We start from the raw sequence: 19895 nt of genomic DNA, 5'->3' as shown, positions 1-19895 counted from the left end.
CGTAAGTCCCAGACTAAAGAAGCCTTGGTACTACATCAGACTTTTTACAGAAGTGGAGTTTGAGGGAAGAGAGCACCTGGAAGGCTCTGCCTCGGTTCTTTGTTCTGTAAACAGGGTTTCTCTGTGTAGTCCAGGCTGGTTCAAACTCAGAGCTCCACCTGCCTCTGCCTCCCAAGTGCTGGGATAAAAGGCCTGCGTGACTGCAGCCTGTTTTTTTCTGTGTAGTCCTCGGGGTCCTCTTTAGTCAAGAGATCCAAACTCTGCCTGCATGTGCCACCACACTGGGCCACTGGGTCATGACTTTTTTAAGCATGTGCATGCCAGGCCCTGGAGTTAGAGCCTCTGGAATTATAGACGTTTGTGAGCTACAATGTAGGTGCTGGGAACTGAACCGGGAAGGAGCTCATGTTCTTAACCACAGAGCCATTTCTCCAGTGCCCCCAGGACTATACCTTGAAAACACTTCAGTGTCAAATGAGTGACTGTTACAGGAATGATTTGGGAGTATCTGGCCAACTCCAACTCCTGCTCAGTTACTAAGCTCCCAAAAGGATACTGTTAGCTATGTAGAACCTTGTGATATCTTATGAAACTGTCTGAGAGGCAGGAGTGGGCACTAGAAAGGAGAAGGAACAGCAAGAGGGCAAACCTTAATGTGCCTGAGACTGACTGCACTCTCCAAGGGCAAACCAGGCCGGCTACTTCAGCTCTCTCAACACATCGGTAATTAGCATCATCAATACCCTCAGAAGCCCTGCAGATGGGTTCATTAGGAAAAGGCAGTTTATTCTGTGCTGTCTTTGGCCTTGATCCAGCATATGGTACTAGCCAAGTCTTCAAGCTCAGAGTTCAGAGGGAATGGGGTCAGTTATGGAAGAGAAAGCAAAGAACTGGGCCAGGGACCAAAAGAAAGCCAACTCTCAATTCTAAGGGATCAGGATCTAGGAAACCTAAATCCAGATGGACCCAGGCAGAGGCTTGCCAAGCGTGCCTTTCCGACTCCTCTCTGGTTCAGTCACCAAGACACCTGGCTTCTCCACTCTGGGACTTCCACACAAGGCAAAGGCACCCGTGTTGCCAAGCCTGATGGACCCACCTGGCTGAGAGTCAGACTCTAACCTCCGAGTGTCATAGCACTGTACACCCAGACACAGAATTTAAAGACAAATCAATACACGACTTCCACCAGGGGGACAACTGCAAGTGACTGCTAGCAGGGTGCTGGACCAGAAAAAGATGTTCCCAATCTCAAACCATCACTTTATTTTTGGCAAGCAACAGGGGTGCCAGCCCCTGCTGGCCCATCACTGTTGGCAACAGGCTCTCTCTCCATGTTTATCATAACTGAAAGTTTACTAAGGCTTCCTGCTACACTTTGTTCCAGTAAAGGGCAGGGTTTATGTCCTGACAACTGACAGTTGTCTGCGGTGCCACAGGAGGGCATTAGATAGCTGCAGTTCGGAGCAGTTCAGAGACATTTGTTGATCCTTCATTCTGCAAACTGGTCCAAGAACCTGAGGTAGGCCTGACGCTGGGATGCAGCGGCTGGAATGAAGTGACCACCAGAGTGGGTGAGGGTGACAGCGCCAAGGAATCGGCTAGCCAACTGCATACTCTCCTGAGAAGGGATGACTCGATCAGTGTCCCCAAAAACATGGAGCGAAGGCAGTGACAAGGGGCTCTGCAAGATGGGTTCCTTGAGACCAAGGCCTCGGGGACAGAACCCCGACACAAGTATGATAAATCGCGGCAAGGGGAAGCGGGGATCGCCTGCCTGACCCAGAGCGCACACACAAGCTGCTAGCGCAGCCCCCTGGCTGAAGCCAAGAAGTCCGTCAAAAGGTCCCAGCGTGTCCAGGGCCTGTGCCACCGTTTCCAGGGCCTCCTCCAGACCCCTGCACACTGTGGGCTCTTCCAGCGCAGAGAAAACATCCGCTGCTTGTTCAGAAAACCACCAGCCTCGAGGCTGCTCCTCCGCAGCACCGGGCCCTGGAAGCAGATGGGAGAAGAACACAGGATCAGGGCTGGGGGCGGGAGAGAAAGGCAGAGCTCGGGAAAGCCAAGGCCAGAGAACTTGGGGTGGCGCAGGGCAGGGACCTGGTACGGACTGGACACGGATAAAGGAGGACACCCGGGAGCGCGGGCTGGAGCCTGAGTTAAAGGGGCTGGGTGAGAACTGAGGGGTCCAAGATGCGAGTTACTTCCGGAGCCGGCTAGTCTCACCGAAGTCTGGCCCGGCGCTCTCCGGAGCCGCTGCCTCGAGGACCGGGTGCGGCCCACTGAGGCACACGAGCTCTGCGCGACCGCGCAGCGCCTTCCTCAGCGCCCCCGTCTTCTCGCGGAAGCCCCGCTCGCTCTGCCGGAAGCCGGCCAGGCACAGCACCCGGAGCGGCCGCCGCGCCGCCATGCTGCAGAGCCACCGGAAGCGGGCCTCCCCCAGAGGAAGTAGACCGAGAGGGGCGGGGCCGCGCCGCACCACCCCGAGGGCGGCACCCAAGGCGGGCGCTAAGACAAAAAGTGGGGCGTGGCTACCATACCTGCAGCCTCCGCGGCCTCAGGGAGCCGGCGGGGGGGCCTGCTGGTCTGCGCAGCCGCAGCCCTCGCAGGCTGGGGCGGGAGCGCGGCCTCCGGACCGCTGCGGCGCCTGAAGGATCCACAAATAAGTCTCCACGGCGACCTCCACCCGGCTCCCTTGCATTTCCCCCGATGTCCTCAGGGTGGCGGCCGTGGCCCACGTCGCAGGGGAGGCAGGCGGGGGCAAGGCTGCGCCCCGGGGCTCCTTCTCCACCCTCGGTTAAAGTCCCCGCCTACCCTGCCAGGGGGTGCTCGGTCCCGCCCGTGGTTCACTGTCCACGGCCCCAAGGAGCTGCCGGCGTAGAAGTCCATGGGGTAGGGCTGCTGCCAAGAAATTTCCCTCAGAGCCACGGCTGCCTAGGGGAGAACAGACAATAATGCCAGTATTTTGTTTTTGCCTCTGCATTAGCAAATTTGACCATGGCCTATATATCATCATTATCTGGAAAGGTGAAGTGAAGGGACTCTCAGCTACAGTCAGGTGTGATGGTTCATGCCTCTCAGCACTCTGTAAACTGAGGCCAGCCTGGGCTACATAAGACCAAATCTTAAATACAGTCTGGCTCAGTCTCAGACCCCAAGACGCCCCCATCCCCTTTGGTTTTTCAAGACAGGTTTTCTCTGTGTAGACCAGGCTGACCTCGAACACACAGAGATCTGCCTGTCTCTGCCTCCTGAGTGCTGGGATTAAAAGCATGCGCCACAGCACCCAGGAGGACCCCAAGATCCTAAGTGCCGCTCACCCATGCAGCCATCTCACAACACTCCCTTCACAGGTACAAAGCCCACCACCCTGCAGATTTTCAAAATGTGGTTGTTACCTCATAGGGTGTCAGCAGTGGCTTGGGAAAGGCTGAACCCCAATCAATGGAGAGGCGCGGACACGCTACCTGCACCCACCTAAGCGGGGAAACGGTAAGATGTGACATGAAGACCATCTCTCTCTGGGTGTCTCAATTTGTCAACAGGATGTACTGATCCTATTCTTAAGAGTGCTATACTGTTGGGGGGTGAGGGGTAGCTCTGTAAAGTGCTTGCCTTGTAAACCAGAACCACTGCATTAAAAAGTGTGTGTGTGTGTGTGTGTGTGTGTGTGTGTGTGTGTGTTATACACTTGTACCCCAGCACTGGGGAGGTCCAGACAGGGAAATTGCCAGCCAGCCTAATTGGCAAGCTCCAGGTTAGTGACAGACCTTGTCTCACAGGAAAAAAAAAAAAAAAGATGGTGGACAGCACCTGAGGGTGGACACCAGGGCTCCACACAAACTAACACACATGCAAAAGAAAAAAAACATCCACCTTAATGGAATCAAATTCAGGTCATTAGACCTCTGCTCCATAAGCCATTTCCTCAGCCCCCCTAAGAGCTTTCTGGAGATAGTTAATTTGTAATTACCCACCTAAAACCAAAGTTTGGACCTAGTACCCTTACATTCATTCATCCCACCAGACTACTAGGACGGACAGGCACCGCAGGTGGCTGGCCCGTGGTCAAGGGTGGCCCCACTGGATAAGTGCTTGATAAATCTTAAGACTTCGTAACCACGCATGCAATTCCCATTGGCTGCAGCCTTAAGTCTGTGCGGGGCAGAACCTGCTTTCTCCACTCCTTTTAGCTGGTCACCCTACATAGGCAAGGTCGGGGAACTCACACGTCCACCCCAGGAAAGAGACCGAGCTTGCTGGGGAACACCTCGGAGAGCAGCAGCCTCAGGAAGCGAAGTCCCAGGCCTCTGAGTTGAGATTCCAGGTGCTGTTGGGAGAAAGGGGGCCAGGGTAGAGTCCCTGTGACGAAGAAGCCAAGGCGAGCTACTTTGGCCTACTGACTACTGTCAGCCCCTCCTGCTGCTGGCCCCTCTGATCCCCTCTCACCTCTAGAATCCTGGGACTGCCCTGGCGACCCAAAGTTCCCAGAATAAGACCCCAGGACTTGGCTGAGCGGGCCGCAGCAATGGCCTCCTGCCGGGTGGCCTGCATGCGCTGATGGTCATAGTACTCTCTGGAAAGGACTTTGCTATACGGGTCATACCTAAAAAGAGTTGCCAGGGTCACTGTGAGAGCCCAGAGTCAGCTAAATGCTACCCAGACACAGGATCTAAACATGGAATTAGGAAATCTGGCCCTAATAGGGAACAAGGATTGTTACTGAGATTAGTAAGGAGAGATCATTCCTCCAGGTAGAGCAGGAGAGCAAGGGGGTATCTTAAGAGCTTGGGGTGACTCCCGGGTACACGACAGCGGTTCTGGATCTAAATTCCTGATGTGCTTTAGTCAGAGCTGGCTGCCATTTAGTGACCAAGAAATGAAGGATGGTTCAGCCCAATGAAGGCCTCCAGGGCAGAGACACTCGCCCTGGCACAGATGGGAAGCCTTCCCAAGCCATACCGGTAAGCAGGGATATTAGGGTTGGCAATCATGACAGACTCCAGATGGAAGCGGCCATCTCCAAGATACCTGCGGGGCGGGAAGAGTGTGTGAGTGTGGTATGGGATGGCAAAGGGGGTGCCCTGGCTTACAGGTCAGAAGACTGACTTCTCAGCCACCCATGATGCTACTTCTGTGAGAACTGACAGTCCTCAGTTTGCCTCTTAGGGCCTCTCATATGTACAGTAAGGAGCTAGGCTTAGATGTCCAGAGGTACCAAGGCCAAGGACAGGCCATCTGGGCCCAGGAGAGCCTAATTTGAAAGCTGAGGGACAGTTTCTTTTTTATTAAGATCAAAATGGTGTCTGTGCTCAGGACTGGAGAGATAGATGTCTCGTTGGTTGAGAGCACTGACTGTTCTTTCAGAGGACCTGGGTTCAATTCCCAGCACCTACACAGTGCCTCACAGCCACCTGTAACTCCTGTTACAGAGTGAGTTCCAGGAGAGCCAGGACTACACAGGGAAAGCCTGTCTAGGAAATCCCAAAATAAACAAAGATACAACATTTAAAACTATGTTATATAGACTGTAGAAGAGCTCTGCTCCAGGGCACACACTGGCTACTCTCGGACCACAGCAGCACTAACCCACTGCTGAGTCACAACTATTTCCTGTACTCTGAGTTCCAGGCCTGAAGTAAGTATCCAACACCTACACTATTGCCATTCTACAGGAGACACACCCAAGGTTTAAGGACTTTAAATACACCTGCTCAAGCCAGGCGTACTGGTGCACATCTTTAATCCCAGCATTGGGAGGCAGGGGGATTTCTATGAGTTCGAGGCCAGCCTGGGCTACATAATGAGACCTTGTCTCAAAAACAAACAAATAAACAAACAAACCAAAACCTACTTGCTTAAAGTGACATAGCTAAAGCAGTGTATATTAGATTTGATACCAGGCTTCACAATTAGGACACATGGAACATACCTGCAGAGATGCCCTCTCATAGTACCTTCCTGGGACCCGGAAAGTCCGGAGCTTACAGGATAATTCACCCAGAGCAGCTCCTTCTCTCTGTCTCTTGGAGGTAACACCCAGGGTACCTCCCTCAACACACACTTTGAGGCCCAGATGATGGGCATCCATTATGTTGGCACAAGCACATGAGGAATGGCTCTCAGGGAGCAGGCTGCCAGGTCTGGGCTGTGGAAGGCCTATATGTGGGCCCACAGGCAGGAATATCCTTTGTGGGTGTAGCAAAACCTGTGGCACCAGTACCCAAAGCTCCCGGGGTTGGGGCTGAGTCACAGTGCCCCTCCTTCCTTTCTTGCCATTAGCTAGGAGAGCTAGGAAAGGTCTCCTCTCCCCAGCCCCAGCCCAAGAACTGTCAGCTGCGAGGCTGCTGCATTCACACAACATTAAGCATTTCCATTACCTAAAATAATTAGGCAGCAGGAGACACGCTGCTCCTGCTTGTTAGCTGTCCGGATGCTAAATTAATGGGGCTGCAGCCTGGGCGTGCCCATCCATCTTCTCCAATTATAGTCCCTCTATTTCTACTCATCCTGATCCCACCATCAGACCCTCTGAGTTGTCTCCACCCTAGGCATAGCCTTCTGGATGAAGAATGGAACACTGGAGAGTGCAGGTAAATCTGGTGTAGTCCCCACTGGGGCCATCTTGCAAGGTCACCTTGAGCACATCCAGGTTAAACTCAGCTTCTTCTCCTCCTTCCCTGAGTGCATGTTGTATGTCTCTACAAACTAACCTCCATTTTAACTTACACAACAGCTTCCACCTCCTTGGGCAGTCGTGGGGATGTGCAGCCTAGGATCTCGCCGGGGGACAGGGGCTTGCACTGTGGGACACTGATCTGATAGTCAGCTTTCAGCTCCTGTGCAGCTGCCTGTGTTGATAGCAAAGGAAGGGAAACAAGTAGCTGGGAGAAAGCCAGGGCCAGAGGAGCAGCCCGGAGCACCATGCACAGGAGCCGGGAGCATCCCGGAGTAGCCTCTCTTCCCCACAAGATGCTAGCAATCCTTGAACTATTTACCTGTAAAGTTGACACAAATTGAATGGTGCTGACGAGAGCAAGTGAGCTGCCTGGCGTAAAGGTGAGGCGGACTGAGTCCAGAAGGTGGGCAGTGTCTATCCGGATATCCACAAAGACATACAACACACGGAAGTCTTGGATTGAGGTGTCCATGGGGACTACAGAGAAGAGTTCAAAAAAAATGTCCTGAAAGGCAGAAGGGGCAGGGAGCCTCGCCCAGTCCCAGTCTTAAGAGCAGCCAGGAATCTGGCTTCAGCCTGGGAGGGACTAGGGAGAAGGCAGGGTCCCAGTCTTCTAGAACTTTCTCATCACTTGGCTAGGTACACCTGCATCTTCCAGGTGTGATAACTCACACCTATAATCCTAGCAGCCCGGAGGCTAAAACAGGAAGACAGCAGTTCCAGGCCTTCCTGGGCTACAGAATGAGATTGTCTCAAAAAACAAACAAAAACATCAAAACATGTACTTCTGAGGCAGTAGCATGATTATCAAGGCAGCCATATCCAGAAAAACAGGTCACCAGCAAAGCAGAAAGGCCAAAGCCACTCTGGAAACCAGAAGGGACTTTGTGCTTGCAAGCAGGACAGAAAAACATACCTAGACAGCTGTGGCCATAGTGCACCAGGAAGTCAACTCCCAAGGCCCTTGCAGTAAAGTCATCCACACAGCAAGCCCCATAGGTCACATCACCCATCACCATCACCTCAGTCTTTGTGAACCTGCAGGGCGGGGTTGGGGACAATGGGACAGAGATAAAAGGACTGAGGTGAGAAACAGTTTCAATCAACTCTGGAGGTGTCTGGGACCCAGATCTTCTTTCACCACATCTTTCAACTCTGAGGTGGCAGCTGCCAACCAAGAGTAGGAGGGAGGGGTGCAGCTGCCGCCTCCCTCAGCCCTGACAGCAGCTCCTGGAACAGTTGCTATGTGAGGACATGTCTGCAGCACCCTGTCCAGCCTTAGACTGAAAGAAGGACCCCTAGCCCTCAGAAGTGGGTGTGCAGAATGCAACAGAGACCCCCAGGACTCTAATCCTACCCAGGGTAAGTAAAGATTCCCCCCACAAGCTGCGGCATTATTGCTTCTGTGGGCACGGGTTGTAGAGATGCACACAGCTTCCCCTTGCCCAGACCCACCAGCTCCCCACCCACAGGCAAGGCCATGGGTGCCCAGGATGGGGAGGACCCATGCGCAGCTCCCCAACAGCACATGGCACTGCCCACACTCCTCATGCATCAGGAAGAGTGGGCTCTGGACAGCACATTGTTATGAGATCTGCTGCCAGGCCTGAATCACCGGGGGGGGGGGGATAGGAAAGACCCTGCACCCCTAAACTCATCGCTGGGACAGAGCAGGAGGCTGAGGACTCCTAGGAAGAGACCACACCTGGCCACAGACACTGCCTCTGTGACTGGGTCCCCCCATTCCTCCTCTGGGGTACAGTGGGGGAAAGTTGAACTGCTGCCAATCTGCCCCTCCTCCACCCCCTCCCCCAAATCAGGCTGTGCACAGAAGATTATTCAGCTCCTTAGAATGCAGCCCAGGCTCTGAGTCAGCCAGAGCACTTAATTTTTTATAGATTAAAATGTATGCAAATTGCCCTGAGCCCCAGAGAGCAACCCCCAAGGGGCAAGAGGGTGGGAGCAGGGAAGTGGGTCTGTGGCGGAGGGGAGGGAGGGGGTGAGGGCAGCAGCAGGGAAGTAGGAGGTTCTCAGCATGAGATGACCTCCCCTTTCTTCAGTCCCCCTCCCTGTACTCATGCTGGCTCCAGATGGCTGAGCACTATTTCCCCCCTTCCACCCCCCACCCCTGGCAATGGTTCACTGTCATGAAAAAACTTAGAAGGAGGGGGTAGAGTATCTTTCCCTAGCCATCCTCACCTCTGCCACCCATGCCTACTCCTACCCAAATCAAGCCTGAGAAAAAGATGCACCCTCTTCAACTCCCCAGCCTCTCAGCCCTCCGCTCTGCCCGCCCTTGACTGCCAGACCCTTACCCATTGAAGGTTAGCTTTGTCGAGTTCCTCCCAGATGCTACTACTTGCTTTGGCCTAGAAACTGAAATTAACTTCTTTGCCCTTGCCCAGATTATAGAGGGGAAGGGAAATGGACAAAACAGGCTCTTAGCAACCTGGGAGCCTTGTTTTGAGTTTTCCCCTTGGTGTGGATATTCTTGTAAGAGGCCTGGGGGGTTAGCCAAGTGGTGCAGAAGAGAAAAATTCCGCCAACAGGCATAAGTATACTAGACAAAGGGTCAGCTTGCTCCCCAGTGCCAAGCCTCACCTTTCCAAGATATCCACGATGGTGCAGGCAAAGAGCAGGAGACCTTCTGGCATCTGTAAGGCCACTGCAAGACAAAGAAGACATGAAAGGCAGAGGGCTGGAAGAGGCTGGGACTGGACCAGGCCCCAGGTCTGGGCAGGCACCCTTTCCAACTTCACCCCAGCTCCATCCTTTGGGGGCTCACCCTTCTTGGCCTGGGCTTGTTGGATCCTCCAGATGGTCTTGGGGATCTCAAAGTTGTAGTTAGAAGGCAGAGCTTGGACAGCAGCCTGCAGCTGGGGGTTGTTCAGGATCTCAGGCGGGATCTGGTTGGCCAGTCGGCCCCGAGAGATTCGACCTAAAACAAGGAGATCTGAGTCAGCATCTGCTCTAGACTACAGGAAGCCACAGCCACTGATCTGTTAACTCTAAACTGAAGGCCCAGATTCCACACACAAAGGATATCACCCAGCCTTTGCCTAACTGAATTTATCCTACAGATAGAGACAGCCCATAAACCAGAAGAAAAAAAATCCACACAATTAATTTCTATGCTGTGAGATTACTAGCAGACACAAATGGGGGCAGGGCTAACCCTTCGGGACTAGAAATGACACACAAAAAAAGACTAAAAAGCAAAGGAGAGTCACACAACTCAAGTCCTATTGATTAATCCATGGCCTATGTTGATTAATCTATGCCTTTGCCCCTCTCCTCATTTAAAAGGGTAAGAAGCCGGGCGTGGTGTGCACATCTGTGATCCCATCGTTCAAGAAGCCAAGACAGGAGGATCAAGATGTCAAGACCAGCAAAGACAACATAACGAGAACTTGCCTCAAGAATGGAAGGGGCGGAGGCAAGAGAGATGGCTCGGCAGTTAAGAGCACTGGCTGGCTTCTCTTCCAGAGATGCTGAGTTCAGTTCCAAGCAACCACATCATGGCTCGCAACCATCTACACTGGGATCTGATGCCCTCTTCTGTCATGCAGGCATACATGCAAATAGAGCACTCATATACATCAATAATTCTTTTAATCCATCTCTGTGAGTTTGAAGCTAGCTTGACCTATACAGTGAGTTCCAGACCACCCAGAGCTACATAGTGAGATCCTGCCTCAACAAACAACAAACCACACCCAGACTGGGGATAAAGAAAAGCTGAAGTGCTTGTCACACAACCATGAGAACCTGATTTCTGATCCCCAGCACCCATGTAAAAAGCACAGGCCAGTAATCCCCGAGCAGGGCCTTGTCAGGCAGCAATGAAGGTGGACAGCCAGAAATGTAACACTGCCCTCTGGCCTCTACACACACACTACAGTTTAACTGGGTATGAGACTGCTGTAAAAAGGCTTAGTTGTAGAACTCAGACTGCTTGCTTAGCATGGATAGGGAACTAGGCTCAACGTTGTATGTGTGTGTGTCTGTGTTGTGCATGTATGTGTATGTGAATCTGTGCACGTGTTTGTGTGTCTGTGCTTTTTTAATTTTGTTGGTGGTGATGGTCATGGTGGCTGTCTAGGCCGCCATGTTTGAGACCCTGTCTCAAACAGCCATAATTAGAGGTGGGGCAGCTCAGACCTTAGGAGCACTTGCTGCTTTTCTAGAGGACCAGCATTTGATTCCCAGCACCCACAGTGGGCAGCTCACAACCACCTGTAACTCCAGCTCCAGGAATCTTAGACTCTTCCTACGTCTTCCGGCACCCACACAGGTGACTAACAAAACCCTTTTTTTAAAAATAATAATTTATTTAATTTTTATTTTATGTGCATTAGGGTGAAGGTGTCAGATCCCTTGGAACTGGAGTTACAGACAGTTGTGAACTGCTATGTGGGTGCTGGGAATTGAACCTAGGTCTTTTGGAAGAACAGACAGCGCTCTTAACTACTGAGCCATCTCTCCAGTCCCCCCCCCTTTTAACTTAAGGAAATTAAGTACCATATATTGAATTGACTCAACAAGTTCCCTAGTCCATAGCCCTTATGTTCCACCTAGGAAGGCCAGAACATGTTCCAGTACACCAGTGGACACGCTGAAAAGGACAGAAGGTGACCTTACACCTTAGAAGTTAACACTTCAGCCTGGGCAGAGGGGCATACAAATGTGCCCTTGAACAAAAAAGAAAATACTGGTCAGCAAAATAGCTTAGTGCTTCACCCCTCCATCCCCAGCCCCACATGGAGAAAACCGATTCGGGCTAGTTATCCTTCTAGCCCCACAGGCACTGCAGTAAACACGTCAAATAAGTGTCAATAATGTAAAATAAATACATGAAGATGTAAAAAAAAAAAAACTTTTTTAATTCATTTTCTGGTTTGAAAAAAAAAATACTGAGCTACTCAGTGGTGGCACACACCTTTGATCTTAGCACTCAGAAGGCAGAGGCAGGCAGATCTCTGAGTTCCAGACCAGCCTGAGAGAGTTCCAGAACAGTCAGGGCTGAGCTGAGAGACCCTGTCTCGAAAAGCCAAAAAACCAAAACAAAAACTGAGGCTCTCCAGGAAGGCTTTATCCTGGAAAACCTACTCTCCTCAACATGGTATCTCACTAGGAGCCAGAAAGTTTGGAGATGTGAAACGACAAAAAAATTACTCGTCTTGTACCTGCAGAGCCTCTATTATGTGTGAGAACTTCTTTCGGCTCGGGCCTCTATGACAGGAGGGAGCCTCCCGGACCTGTGCTTTCATCTACTGAGGTGGAGGCGCTGAAGAACTCTATAGCCTGAAAGGCTGGGGTCCTGGGATCACATTTGAATATTACCACTGTTGGGGCGTTTGCTCAGTTGTTTTCATGGCCTTGGACAGCAAGCTCAGACTCGCTGGCTTCCCTGCAGGATCTTAGACAGGTACAAATCTCCTCGGTGTTTTGGGTATACGGCAGGTGTTGGCATGAAGAGCAGTAGGCGCCTCCTCCTTTATCAAGGTTGTCACCTTCTGTCTGAATCGGGATCCCCGCCCCCCAGGTGAGTAGAGACCCTTGGGCCAGGGACTCTGATCCCTACACCTAGCACAGGGCTGACATTTAGCGGCCGCCGGCTAGGGCCTGGTGAAGGAAGCTTCTCTTCGCATAAATAAAAGCGTCCCCTCCAAGTCCACTGTGGAACGCGTCATGGTTCCTTCCCTCCCCTCGGATCTGCCCGGCCGTCACTTTCCCGGGGTCTGTCTGCTGGCCCAGACAGGGTGTCGTTTCGCCTTGATCAACTCCCAGGAGGGGCAGCTCTTCTCTTCCCGAGAGAGAGCGGCAGGACTTGGAACAGCCTGAGGCTCTCGCGACTCGCGGAGAAAGGAGTCTGCTCCCTCCCTGTCCGAACCTGGGCCCCACAGGGACGCGAGGTCTGAAGGCCACAGCGTTGCTGCACCCACCTCTGCCGGGGCCGACTCGGCTTCCTGCCCCAGCTGTCTCGGACACAACCAGCGCCGCCATCGCCCCGCAGCCCACGTGGCTACCAGAAAGGCAGCGCTGGAAGAGCGCGGAGAGCCCAGGCGGCGCGATCGACCGCCGAGCTTCCGGCAGAGGGCGGAGATTCTCGCAGGGCGGAGACTAAAGAGATGTGGGCGGTACTACAATGGGCCCGATTGGTCCAAAAGGTTCTCCCGGCTACCTCGTGGTCTCCCTGGTCCTCAAGCTCTTCCCTGGCCTAGTTCAAAGCTGTCACGGCCCAATGAGTGTGCCTAAGCGAGTTCTGCTGACCTACTGAGTCTTCCTGTTGCTCCCCACCCTCACCCTGGTTCTTTCCTGGCAAGCTGTAAGTCTGTCAGCTGACATGGACACATTCTCTATCTCAGAGGACTCCGCTGTCCCAGGGACGGAGTCTTAACGCCTACCAGCTCAGAAAGCTTGGTGTGGATTTCTGTGAACCCACTGTGTGGAGGGTTGGCATGGCAGAAGCTGGCACTCAGGGAGAATCTGGAAACTGAAAAGGCTTTCTTGGAAGGATGAGGGAGCCTGAGGCCTCCAATTCCTTAAACCTTCTGTGTCCTGACAAGGCTTTGCCCTGTCTAGGCTGTCCTTCAGGCTATAGCCTTTTCCCTGCTCAGTGGACAGCACTCCTGGGACCCCAAAGAGAAGGCAGCAGCAGTCAGTGAGACAGCCTTGACCTTTGGAAGAGGAGAGCACCTGCAGGGCTTACCCTGGGCGGTCTGCACCAGGGCTCCGGGTGACACCCCCACTCCCATCTCCTCTGTCTGCAGTGGTGAGCACAGCTGTCCCTTTAAGACAGCTCTGTGGCCTCAGGCTCCCCTGGAGGCCCTCCCAGCTTGGAAACCCCTAATTAAGGTGCAGAGAGATGTGAAAAAACAAGCAGCCAGGGACAGGCCTTGCCTGGGAGGCTGCTCCGGGGAGAGAGCTCTAGCAGGCTGGGAGTGAGCAGCCTAGGGGAGGATGGGAAGGGTCAATGTCCCTTGGTCTTTGCAACCTTAAGACAGGTATGGCTTGGCCTGGAATAGAACAACCCTGGCTCATCACAGAACAGCCTTTCACCCTGAGGAGTCCGGCTCGGCTCCCCAGGTCTCCGTTTCTCTGGATACCCCCACCTCTCGGGTCTGCACCCCGGAGCCCACCTCAGCACACCAGAACCTGGTCTGCCTGTGGGCAGCTCCTGGCCTGGCTTTATCCTCACGTTCCATGGAAGATCAGCACCAATGGCGCAGTGGCTTTCCCCCCTCCCCCCCAGCAGCTGCCTCATCCCTTAGGGCCTTTGCCTGGTCAGAGGTATGCCCCTTCTGCTGACATTACTATGCAGCTTCTGTCACAGGTGAGCAGCCTGCCCCCATTAGGAAGCCAGGTGCTACTGAGGAAAACTGCTGCTCAAAGCTGTCCTGACTGGGTCCCTCAGACCTTGCTGCGCAGGACAATGGTAGCTGCCATTCAGCTTGGGCCGAGGACGCATCCATCTGTCCGTGGGGGTCCCCCTTCCTGGGTTACTCAGCAGCAGTCTGAGTAATTACCGCCTGATGAGAAGACAGGCTCAGTGTGCCCCCTCCCCCATTACACCACAGCACCCACCTACAGCCACCCTCATCCCCTGGCTGAACGCCAAGTAAACATCCAGCCCTCCTAAGTCTCAAAATAACTGCTCCTCACACTCACGCCGCCCAACTTCACCCAGTAGTTTGGAGTTTGTGGGGCAAGGGGGTCACGGGGAGGCGGCTTGGGAAGGTGGGAAGAGGAACAGCACACCCTCGTTCAGGCCCACACTTTATCACTGAGTACTGGGTGCTGTTGAGAAAACCGCTTAAGTTCTCTGGGCCTTGGCTTCAGGGAGTGTCCCCACAGCTCTGTCCTAGAGTTTAGTTGGGCGGGGATGAGGTGGTTCGGGTCAGCGGGGTCCTTGCATCTGGCAGGAACTAAGAGAAGGAATGCCTCACTTTGTGTTCCCAACCCAGGAGGGGCCAAGCTGCGGACCATTCTAAATAAGGTTACTTCGGATCTTCAAACGTTTGCTTCTGGCCTTCCTCGGTGTCCTTTCCTGTCAACCTGTTGAACCCAGACTTCAAGGGCACCTTTTCTGCTCCTCCGTTACACCCTCGTGCTGCTTGCTGGCCAACCCTTCCCGTGCCTTGTAACTTCTGTTCCATGTGAACATAGTTTGTGGATCTCCCTTCTCCGTTTTATACACTTTTGACGCATCTGTCCTGAGCTCAAACCAGGGAGTCTTGGGGTGCCGAGGGCCTGTATGAGTGCATGGATGATGGTGGCCTTGCTTTTGATTTTCCTAGCACGACAGGTTTGCTCCACAGAGAGCTTAGGTCTCTGCTTAGACGGCCGCTATCAATCAGCTCCACTCCCACCCCAGCTCCCACCCCGGATCAGCTCCAGAGCAACACCCTACTTGTCTTTCTTCCAGGCACTTACAATCTTCTGGACTTTTCTCGTTTGGTCCTATTGGAATATAAACTTCAAGAGGACAGGGTCCTTTTCTTCACGGCCTGAGTTTCCACATAGTGTAACCCATAACTCTTAAAGTGCTCAGCGAGCGACCTGGCAGTCTTTTTCCTCGTTCGGAGTCCTTCTTCTCCCAGACCAGTAGGGGGTGTCCGCCTCCACCTAGGATCGCTGCTGGCCTGAACCTTCTCCGCACTTGGCCCGAAGGCCCCTGCAGGACCCGCTTTCCAGGCGGTGCCTCCTCCCTGTCGGAGAACCCTCTCGCAGGCGGGTCTGTGTAGGTCCGGTAGGGATCGGCCTTCCACCCGGAGACAGCCCGCCGGAACTCGCACTAGTTCTTTATAGGATTTTCAGCTGCACATCCCCGAATGCTAGCCGTCCCGCACATCTCCCCGAAAGAACAGTGTCTTGGGACACGGGTTTGGGGGGACGGCTGTTTCGCCGGAGCGGTGCTGGGCAGGGAAGAGCCGTCGAGCCTCGCAGGAGGAAGGGGCGCGGGTCGGGGAGAGACTGGGCAAGGGCGTCTGACTGAGAGCAAGGCTCAGGGCGGGTACGCGCTTCCAGCCGCGTCTCTCGGTGACCTCCAGCCGCGAAGGGCGAGGAGGCGGGGGCTGGGCTGCGGGTGCGCGTTCCGAGAAGCCTGCGGGGCTGGGGAGGGCGATTCCCGTGGCCCGACGACACGCCGAGGGCTGGGCAGGTACTTGGACGGACACGGGCAGAGGACCGTCCCCAGGGGCAGGCGCAGCGCAAACACCTTGGGAGGAGGCGCCGCGCGGCCGAGCGCCGCTGCCCTGGGAATAGGACGGCGCTCGGCACCGCGAGCTGAGAGCACTTTCATAAATTTTGTATGGGAGGCGCTCCGTGAGCGGGGGCGGGGAGCGGGAGGGAGGGAGGGAGCTGGAGAGCGAGGGAGGGCGGGAGGAGGAAGAGAGGTGGGGGAAGCCGGGGGGAGGAAGGGAGGCGCCCCGCTCGGCGGCTCGCTCGGTCCTGCAAACGCGCGCCGGGCGCTCTCGCCGGAGCCGGGCTGTGCGAGCGAGCGCCCTTCTGCAGCCGCCCGAGGGGGCGGGGAAGAGGGGCCAGCGGCCGGCCGGCCGGGGGGCGGTGTCCCCCCTCAGAACCGCCCGCAAAGTGCTCGGGGCGGCGGAATCAGGCCGCGGGCTCGGTGGAGCCGGCCGCTCGCCACAAGGCTGAGCGAGCGCACCGGGCTGGCCGGCGGCGCGGCGGTGGCCGGCGGGCGCCGGTGCCCTGGGCGCCGGGCTTGGGCTCACCATGCCCCTGCGGGACCCGGCCGCCGGGCACGAGCGGATCCCCGGCTTGCCCCCGCCTCGACGCGCTCGGATTAGCTGCAGCTGGCGCCCAGGGATTTGAATCTGGACCCCAGGAGGGAGCGCGCCTAGGCCGACCTCGGAGCGGCGGCCCCGCGGCCAACATGCTTCGCAAAGGTGAGTTGGAGCCGCGGGGGCAAGTTGGAGTTGCGCGGACCCGGGCGGAGCCGCCAGCACGGGGAGCCGTCGGGCGCGGGGGAAGTGGGTCCGGAGGCAGCCCCCCGCCGCGCGCCTGGCTTTTGTCGCGGGCGCCCGCCGCGCGCCTGCTGCTGGCGCCGAGCTCCCGGTGGGGGCCTGTTGCGAGACGCGGGGTTTGTGCGTGGACCGAGGGGCCAGGCCCCGGGGACCTGTCTCGAGGGCGCAGAGAGCGCAGTGAGAAGCCGCTGCTAGAAAAGCGAGCCGGCCTCCCGGGACCTTTGCTCCGCCATTACAAAGTTTTGCAGTCGCGGGCTGCATCCCCGGCGCGGGCACCCGCCCCTGCTCCTGCCGCTCCGGCCCCCGGTCCAGCCCGCGCCCGGGTCCGGCGGCCCCGGCGCCCAGCACAGGTTCTAACTCGGGAGGCGCGCCGGGACGCGGGCACCCTCCCGGCACCCCAGCCTCAGCCGCGGGGCCGAGCCCCGAGCACCCAGCGACCGAGGGCGGGGAGCGGCGGGCGGCGCAGGTCCCGGGCCGCAAACTTTCTCAGCGCCCGGGGCGGAGGGAGCGGCCGCCGAGGCCGCGTCGGCCTCAGCCGGACGGGCGACCACCTCGCCCGGGCTCGCGGGCAGCAGGAGCGCGGCAAAGTTGGCTCGAGGGCCGGGGAAGCCCTGCCGCGCCCCCACGTGGCTGCCGTGCGGGGTGCTGTCCCTCGGGCCCAGAAAGGGCAGGTGACCACGCGTGAGCCCGCGGACCCGCTGCCTCTCCGCCCCACCCCCTCCGCGGTCCCCGGAGGCCGCTTATGGCGCCCCGCGGGGACCCCCGTCCCTCGCCTCCGCCCGGCTGCCGCCGAGCGGCGGAGCCCGGCGCTGGCTGCTCCCGCCCTGCGGGAGCCAGCTGAGGCGGGAGCTCAGGTAGCGGAGGGGCCTGATCCCTGCGCTCCGCGCTCCAGCCTTAATCCGCCCCTGTTTCCATGGCAACAGACCGAGGTGTCGTAAGCACAAGATTCTGACCTCACAGCAGGATGGGGAAGGAGAAAACGGGCAGGGGGAGGTAGCGGAGGTAGGGGGAGCGCAGCCCGGGGATGGGCGGAGAGGCAGACACCGGGGGATAGGAGAGACCCAGATAAGCAGGTCACACAGGTGCGTGAGGAAGCCACGCCTTCGGTGCGAGCAGGAGAGGTTGAGTGGTGGTCTAGCCTAGGGCAACCGTTCAGGCTTGCTTGCCTCACCCTGTAAGAACAATCCGAAACTTGTGACTTGTGCCCTCCACGTGGGTCGGCCCCGTGTGGAGGGGGGAGACACACCGCCTTTTGCTGTGGTGTGGGGCAAGTCTCTGCAGTAGTTAAACTGCTTCATTGCCTAACACCCCAGTTCCTTTTCCTGCAGAAAGACACAGAAAGTCACTTCAGCACTCGGCAGTGCTGGGGTGCAGGCCCAGTGTCTGCAGAAGGAAGGTGATTTTTACAGAGCTGAAGAGTCTGAGAAGCCTGGGCACGGAGCATGTGGACTCGCTCTGGTGGGGAAGGTTCCCAGGCAGTTTTGAAAAGGCTGCCATGTCTGGTCTGCAGGTCTGTGATGGAGATAATGGGGAAGAACTGACATCTCCTTTGCCTTTTGGTCTTTTGTCTTTTGGCAGTTTACAATTAATTAAGAATGAGCCACAAAGCAGCCCACACACCTTAGTTATGTGGTTTAGGCGCCCGGGGAGGCTCCAGCAGCTTCCAGGAGCTCTCTGGAATCCTTGCTAACTAGAAGTCCAGTGCATTCTGGGTGCTGTTCCCTGGGAGAAGGATCCTTTCCCTGCCCAAGAGATGGCCACTGGAGGCTTGGTAGTCACGTGTGGTCACCACTTGGGCTGGTTCTCCCTTCTTGCACAAAAGAGGTTGGCTAGAGAGAGACCATCAATTCAGGTTCACACCTGGGTTGGCTTGAGGGAAACAGAGCATAGCAGCCCTTGCCAAGGCTGGGCGGGGCGTGGGTGGCCTGGAGCCTACTCCTGGGACACTGTGAGCAAATGACTTTTGTTTTGGTCCTTTCCTGGGCAATTTTCTTTTGGGGGCGCTGAGGCGATACCATGGATTTGTCTTTTCTGCTTGCCTGTGGAAGATGCTCAGATTCTTTGTGTGGATTCTAGGTGTGTGCCGAAAGCCAAAACATGCCTCAGGCTAATGCCAAGGGAGGTGGCCATTGAAGTTTCTGTTTGTAGACTGTTTCCCAAGGGCTCCAAACAGCAAGGTGTACAGGTTGGCTTGAGAAGATAGCTCCTAGCTGGTGCAGAACCCTACATGGGGTTCCGGGGCTGGGTGAGCTTAATAGTTAATCATTTGGAAGGCGGTTTGAAGGAAGAAAAAAGTACTCTTCCTAGAGGAAAAGGAAAGAATAAACCCTAAACCATGGGAGTCATCTCTCTGATTTCTGAGTGTCCTAGTAAAGCTATTTCTGTCATGTCTTTTGGGGGTTTGGGGGAGAAGATATCTTTATCTCTTCATAAAGGGATTCCACTGGCCACCACCTCTGGAGTGAAATCTAGCTGCTTAGCGTGCTGGTATCTGAAGGTTTCGGCATCTGCTCTGCCAGTGCTTCCAGCTCATAGCCTGCACTGACAGAACCAGGGAGATAAAAAGCAAGCCTCTGGTCAGGGAGATGAGAGGCATCAGGGCAGACAAGGCCTCGAGCCATCCAGCACTCTCCAGTAAGGAAGGACAGCCTGCTGGGGGTTCTGCTGTGCCACGGTTGCCTGCTTGAGGTCAGGATCTATGGTTTTCATTTTTAGAGCTATAAAAACAGAATGCAAATCAGGAGCCTCTGGGCTAGTACAGAGCCCTTTCCTTAAAGTTTTTGTCTTGTTAAGCAAGGAAATAGAGTGCCAAATAGGCTTTGTTAAGTGGCAGTCTAATTAATAATTTAAAATCGTGTAGCTGTCTTTCATTAGAATTTATCTGTACATCAACCACAAAATCAGTCAAACACACTCATTTATAAGTTAATGCCATCCCTAAATAATTCAGTAAGTGCTAGATTAAGGCCCGAAACCCAGTAAGATGCACTGTGTTCTCCTGGTGTCCATATCCAGATAGGCTAGCTGGGTAGCTGAGTGGGCTTCTCCTCTGAGGAAGAAAGGGGAGCAGGGAAGGAAATAGTGTGGTGCTGTCAGGTGGCTGCTGGGGTCCACAGAGTTTCCTTAGTGACAGCCTCCCCAAGGCAAATGTGATCAGCTCCATCGCTACATCTCTCTGAGAATGCTGAGGACTCAGAATAGTGGCAATGGGTCTTCCCAGCCCCAAAGGAAAA

General features: G+C 55.4%; 3 protein-coding genes across 4 annotated transcripts in view; 1 reads left to right on the top strand and 2 right to left on the bottom strand.

Moving 5' to 3' along the window:
• Positions 1–1239: 1239 nt before the first annotated feature.
• On the bottom strand, positions 1240–2478 carry Ovca2 (OVCA2 serine hydrolase domain containing). Its single transcript, XM_021642111.2, has 2 exons — positions 2224–2478; positions 1240–1989 (listed from the first exon to the last, which is right to left on the bottom strand). Exons 1-2 carry the CDS (start codon positions 2405–2407, stop codon positions 1490–1492), a joined length of 684 nt encoding a protein of 227 aa, XP_021497786.1. The 5' UTR covers positions 2408–2478; the 3' UTR covers positions 1240–1489.
• On the bottom strand, positions 1853–12773 carry Dph1 (diphthamide biosynthesis 1). Its single transcript, XM_021642110.2, has 13 exons — positions 12622–12773; positions 9462–9614; positions 9278–9341; positions 7593–7714; positions 6996–7153; positions 6727–6848; positions 4960–5028; positions 4447–4603; positions 4227–4327; positions 3396–3474; positions 2812–2931; positions 2538–2644; positions 1853–1989 (listed from the first exon to the last, which is right to left on the bottom strand). Exons 1-12 carry the CDS (start codon positions 12680–12682, stop codon positions 2555–2557), a joined length of 1296 nt encoding a protein of 431 aa, XP_021497785.1. The 5' UTR covers positions 12683–12773; the 3' UTR covers positions 1853–1989; positions 2538–2554.
• Positions 12774–16068: 3295 nt separating this feature from the next.
• The window catches only part of Rtn4rl1 (reticulon 4 receptor like 1), a 71621-nt gene continuing 67794 nt past the window's right edge, over positions 16069–19895 (top strand). Inside the window, exon 1 of one of the 2 annotated variants that reach the window (XM_021642101.2) lies at positions 16069–16584. In XM_021642101.2, the coding sequence (XP_021497776.1) occupies positions 16572–16584 (13 nt within the window). In that variant the 5' untranslated portion in view covers positions 16069–16571. The remainder of the gene's footprint in view (positions 16585–19895) is intronic. The other variant, XM_021642102.2, reaches the window with a different exon arrangement.

The sequence above is a fragment of the Meriones unguiculatus genome, chromosome 7, assembly GCF_030254825.1.
Source record: "Meriones unguiculatus strain TT.TT164.6M chromosome 7, Bangor_MerUng_6.1, whole genome shotgun sequence".
NCBI classification, from domain to species: Eukaryota; Metazoa; Chordata; class Mammalia; order Rodentia; family Muridae; genus Meriones; species Meriones unguiculatus.
The sequence above is the reverse complement of the archived record's forward strand: the minus strand, read 5'-3'. Positions and strand labels throughout refer to the sequence as shown.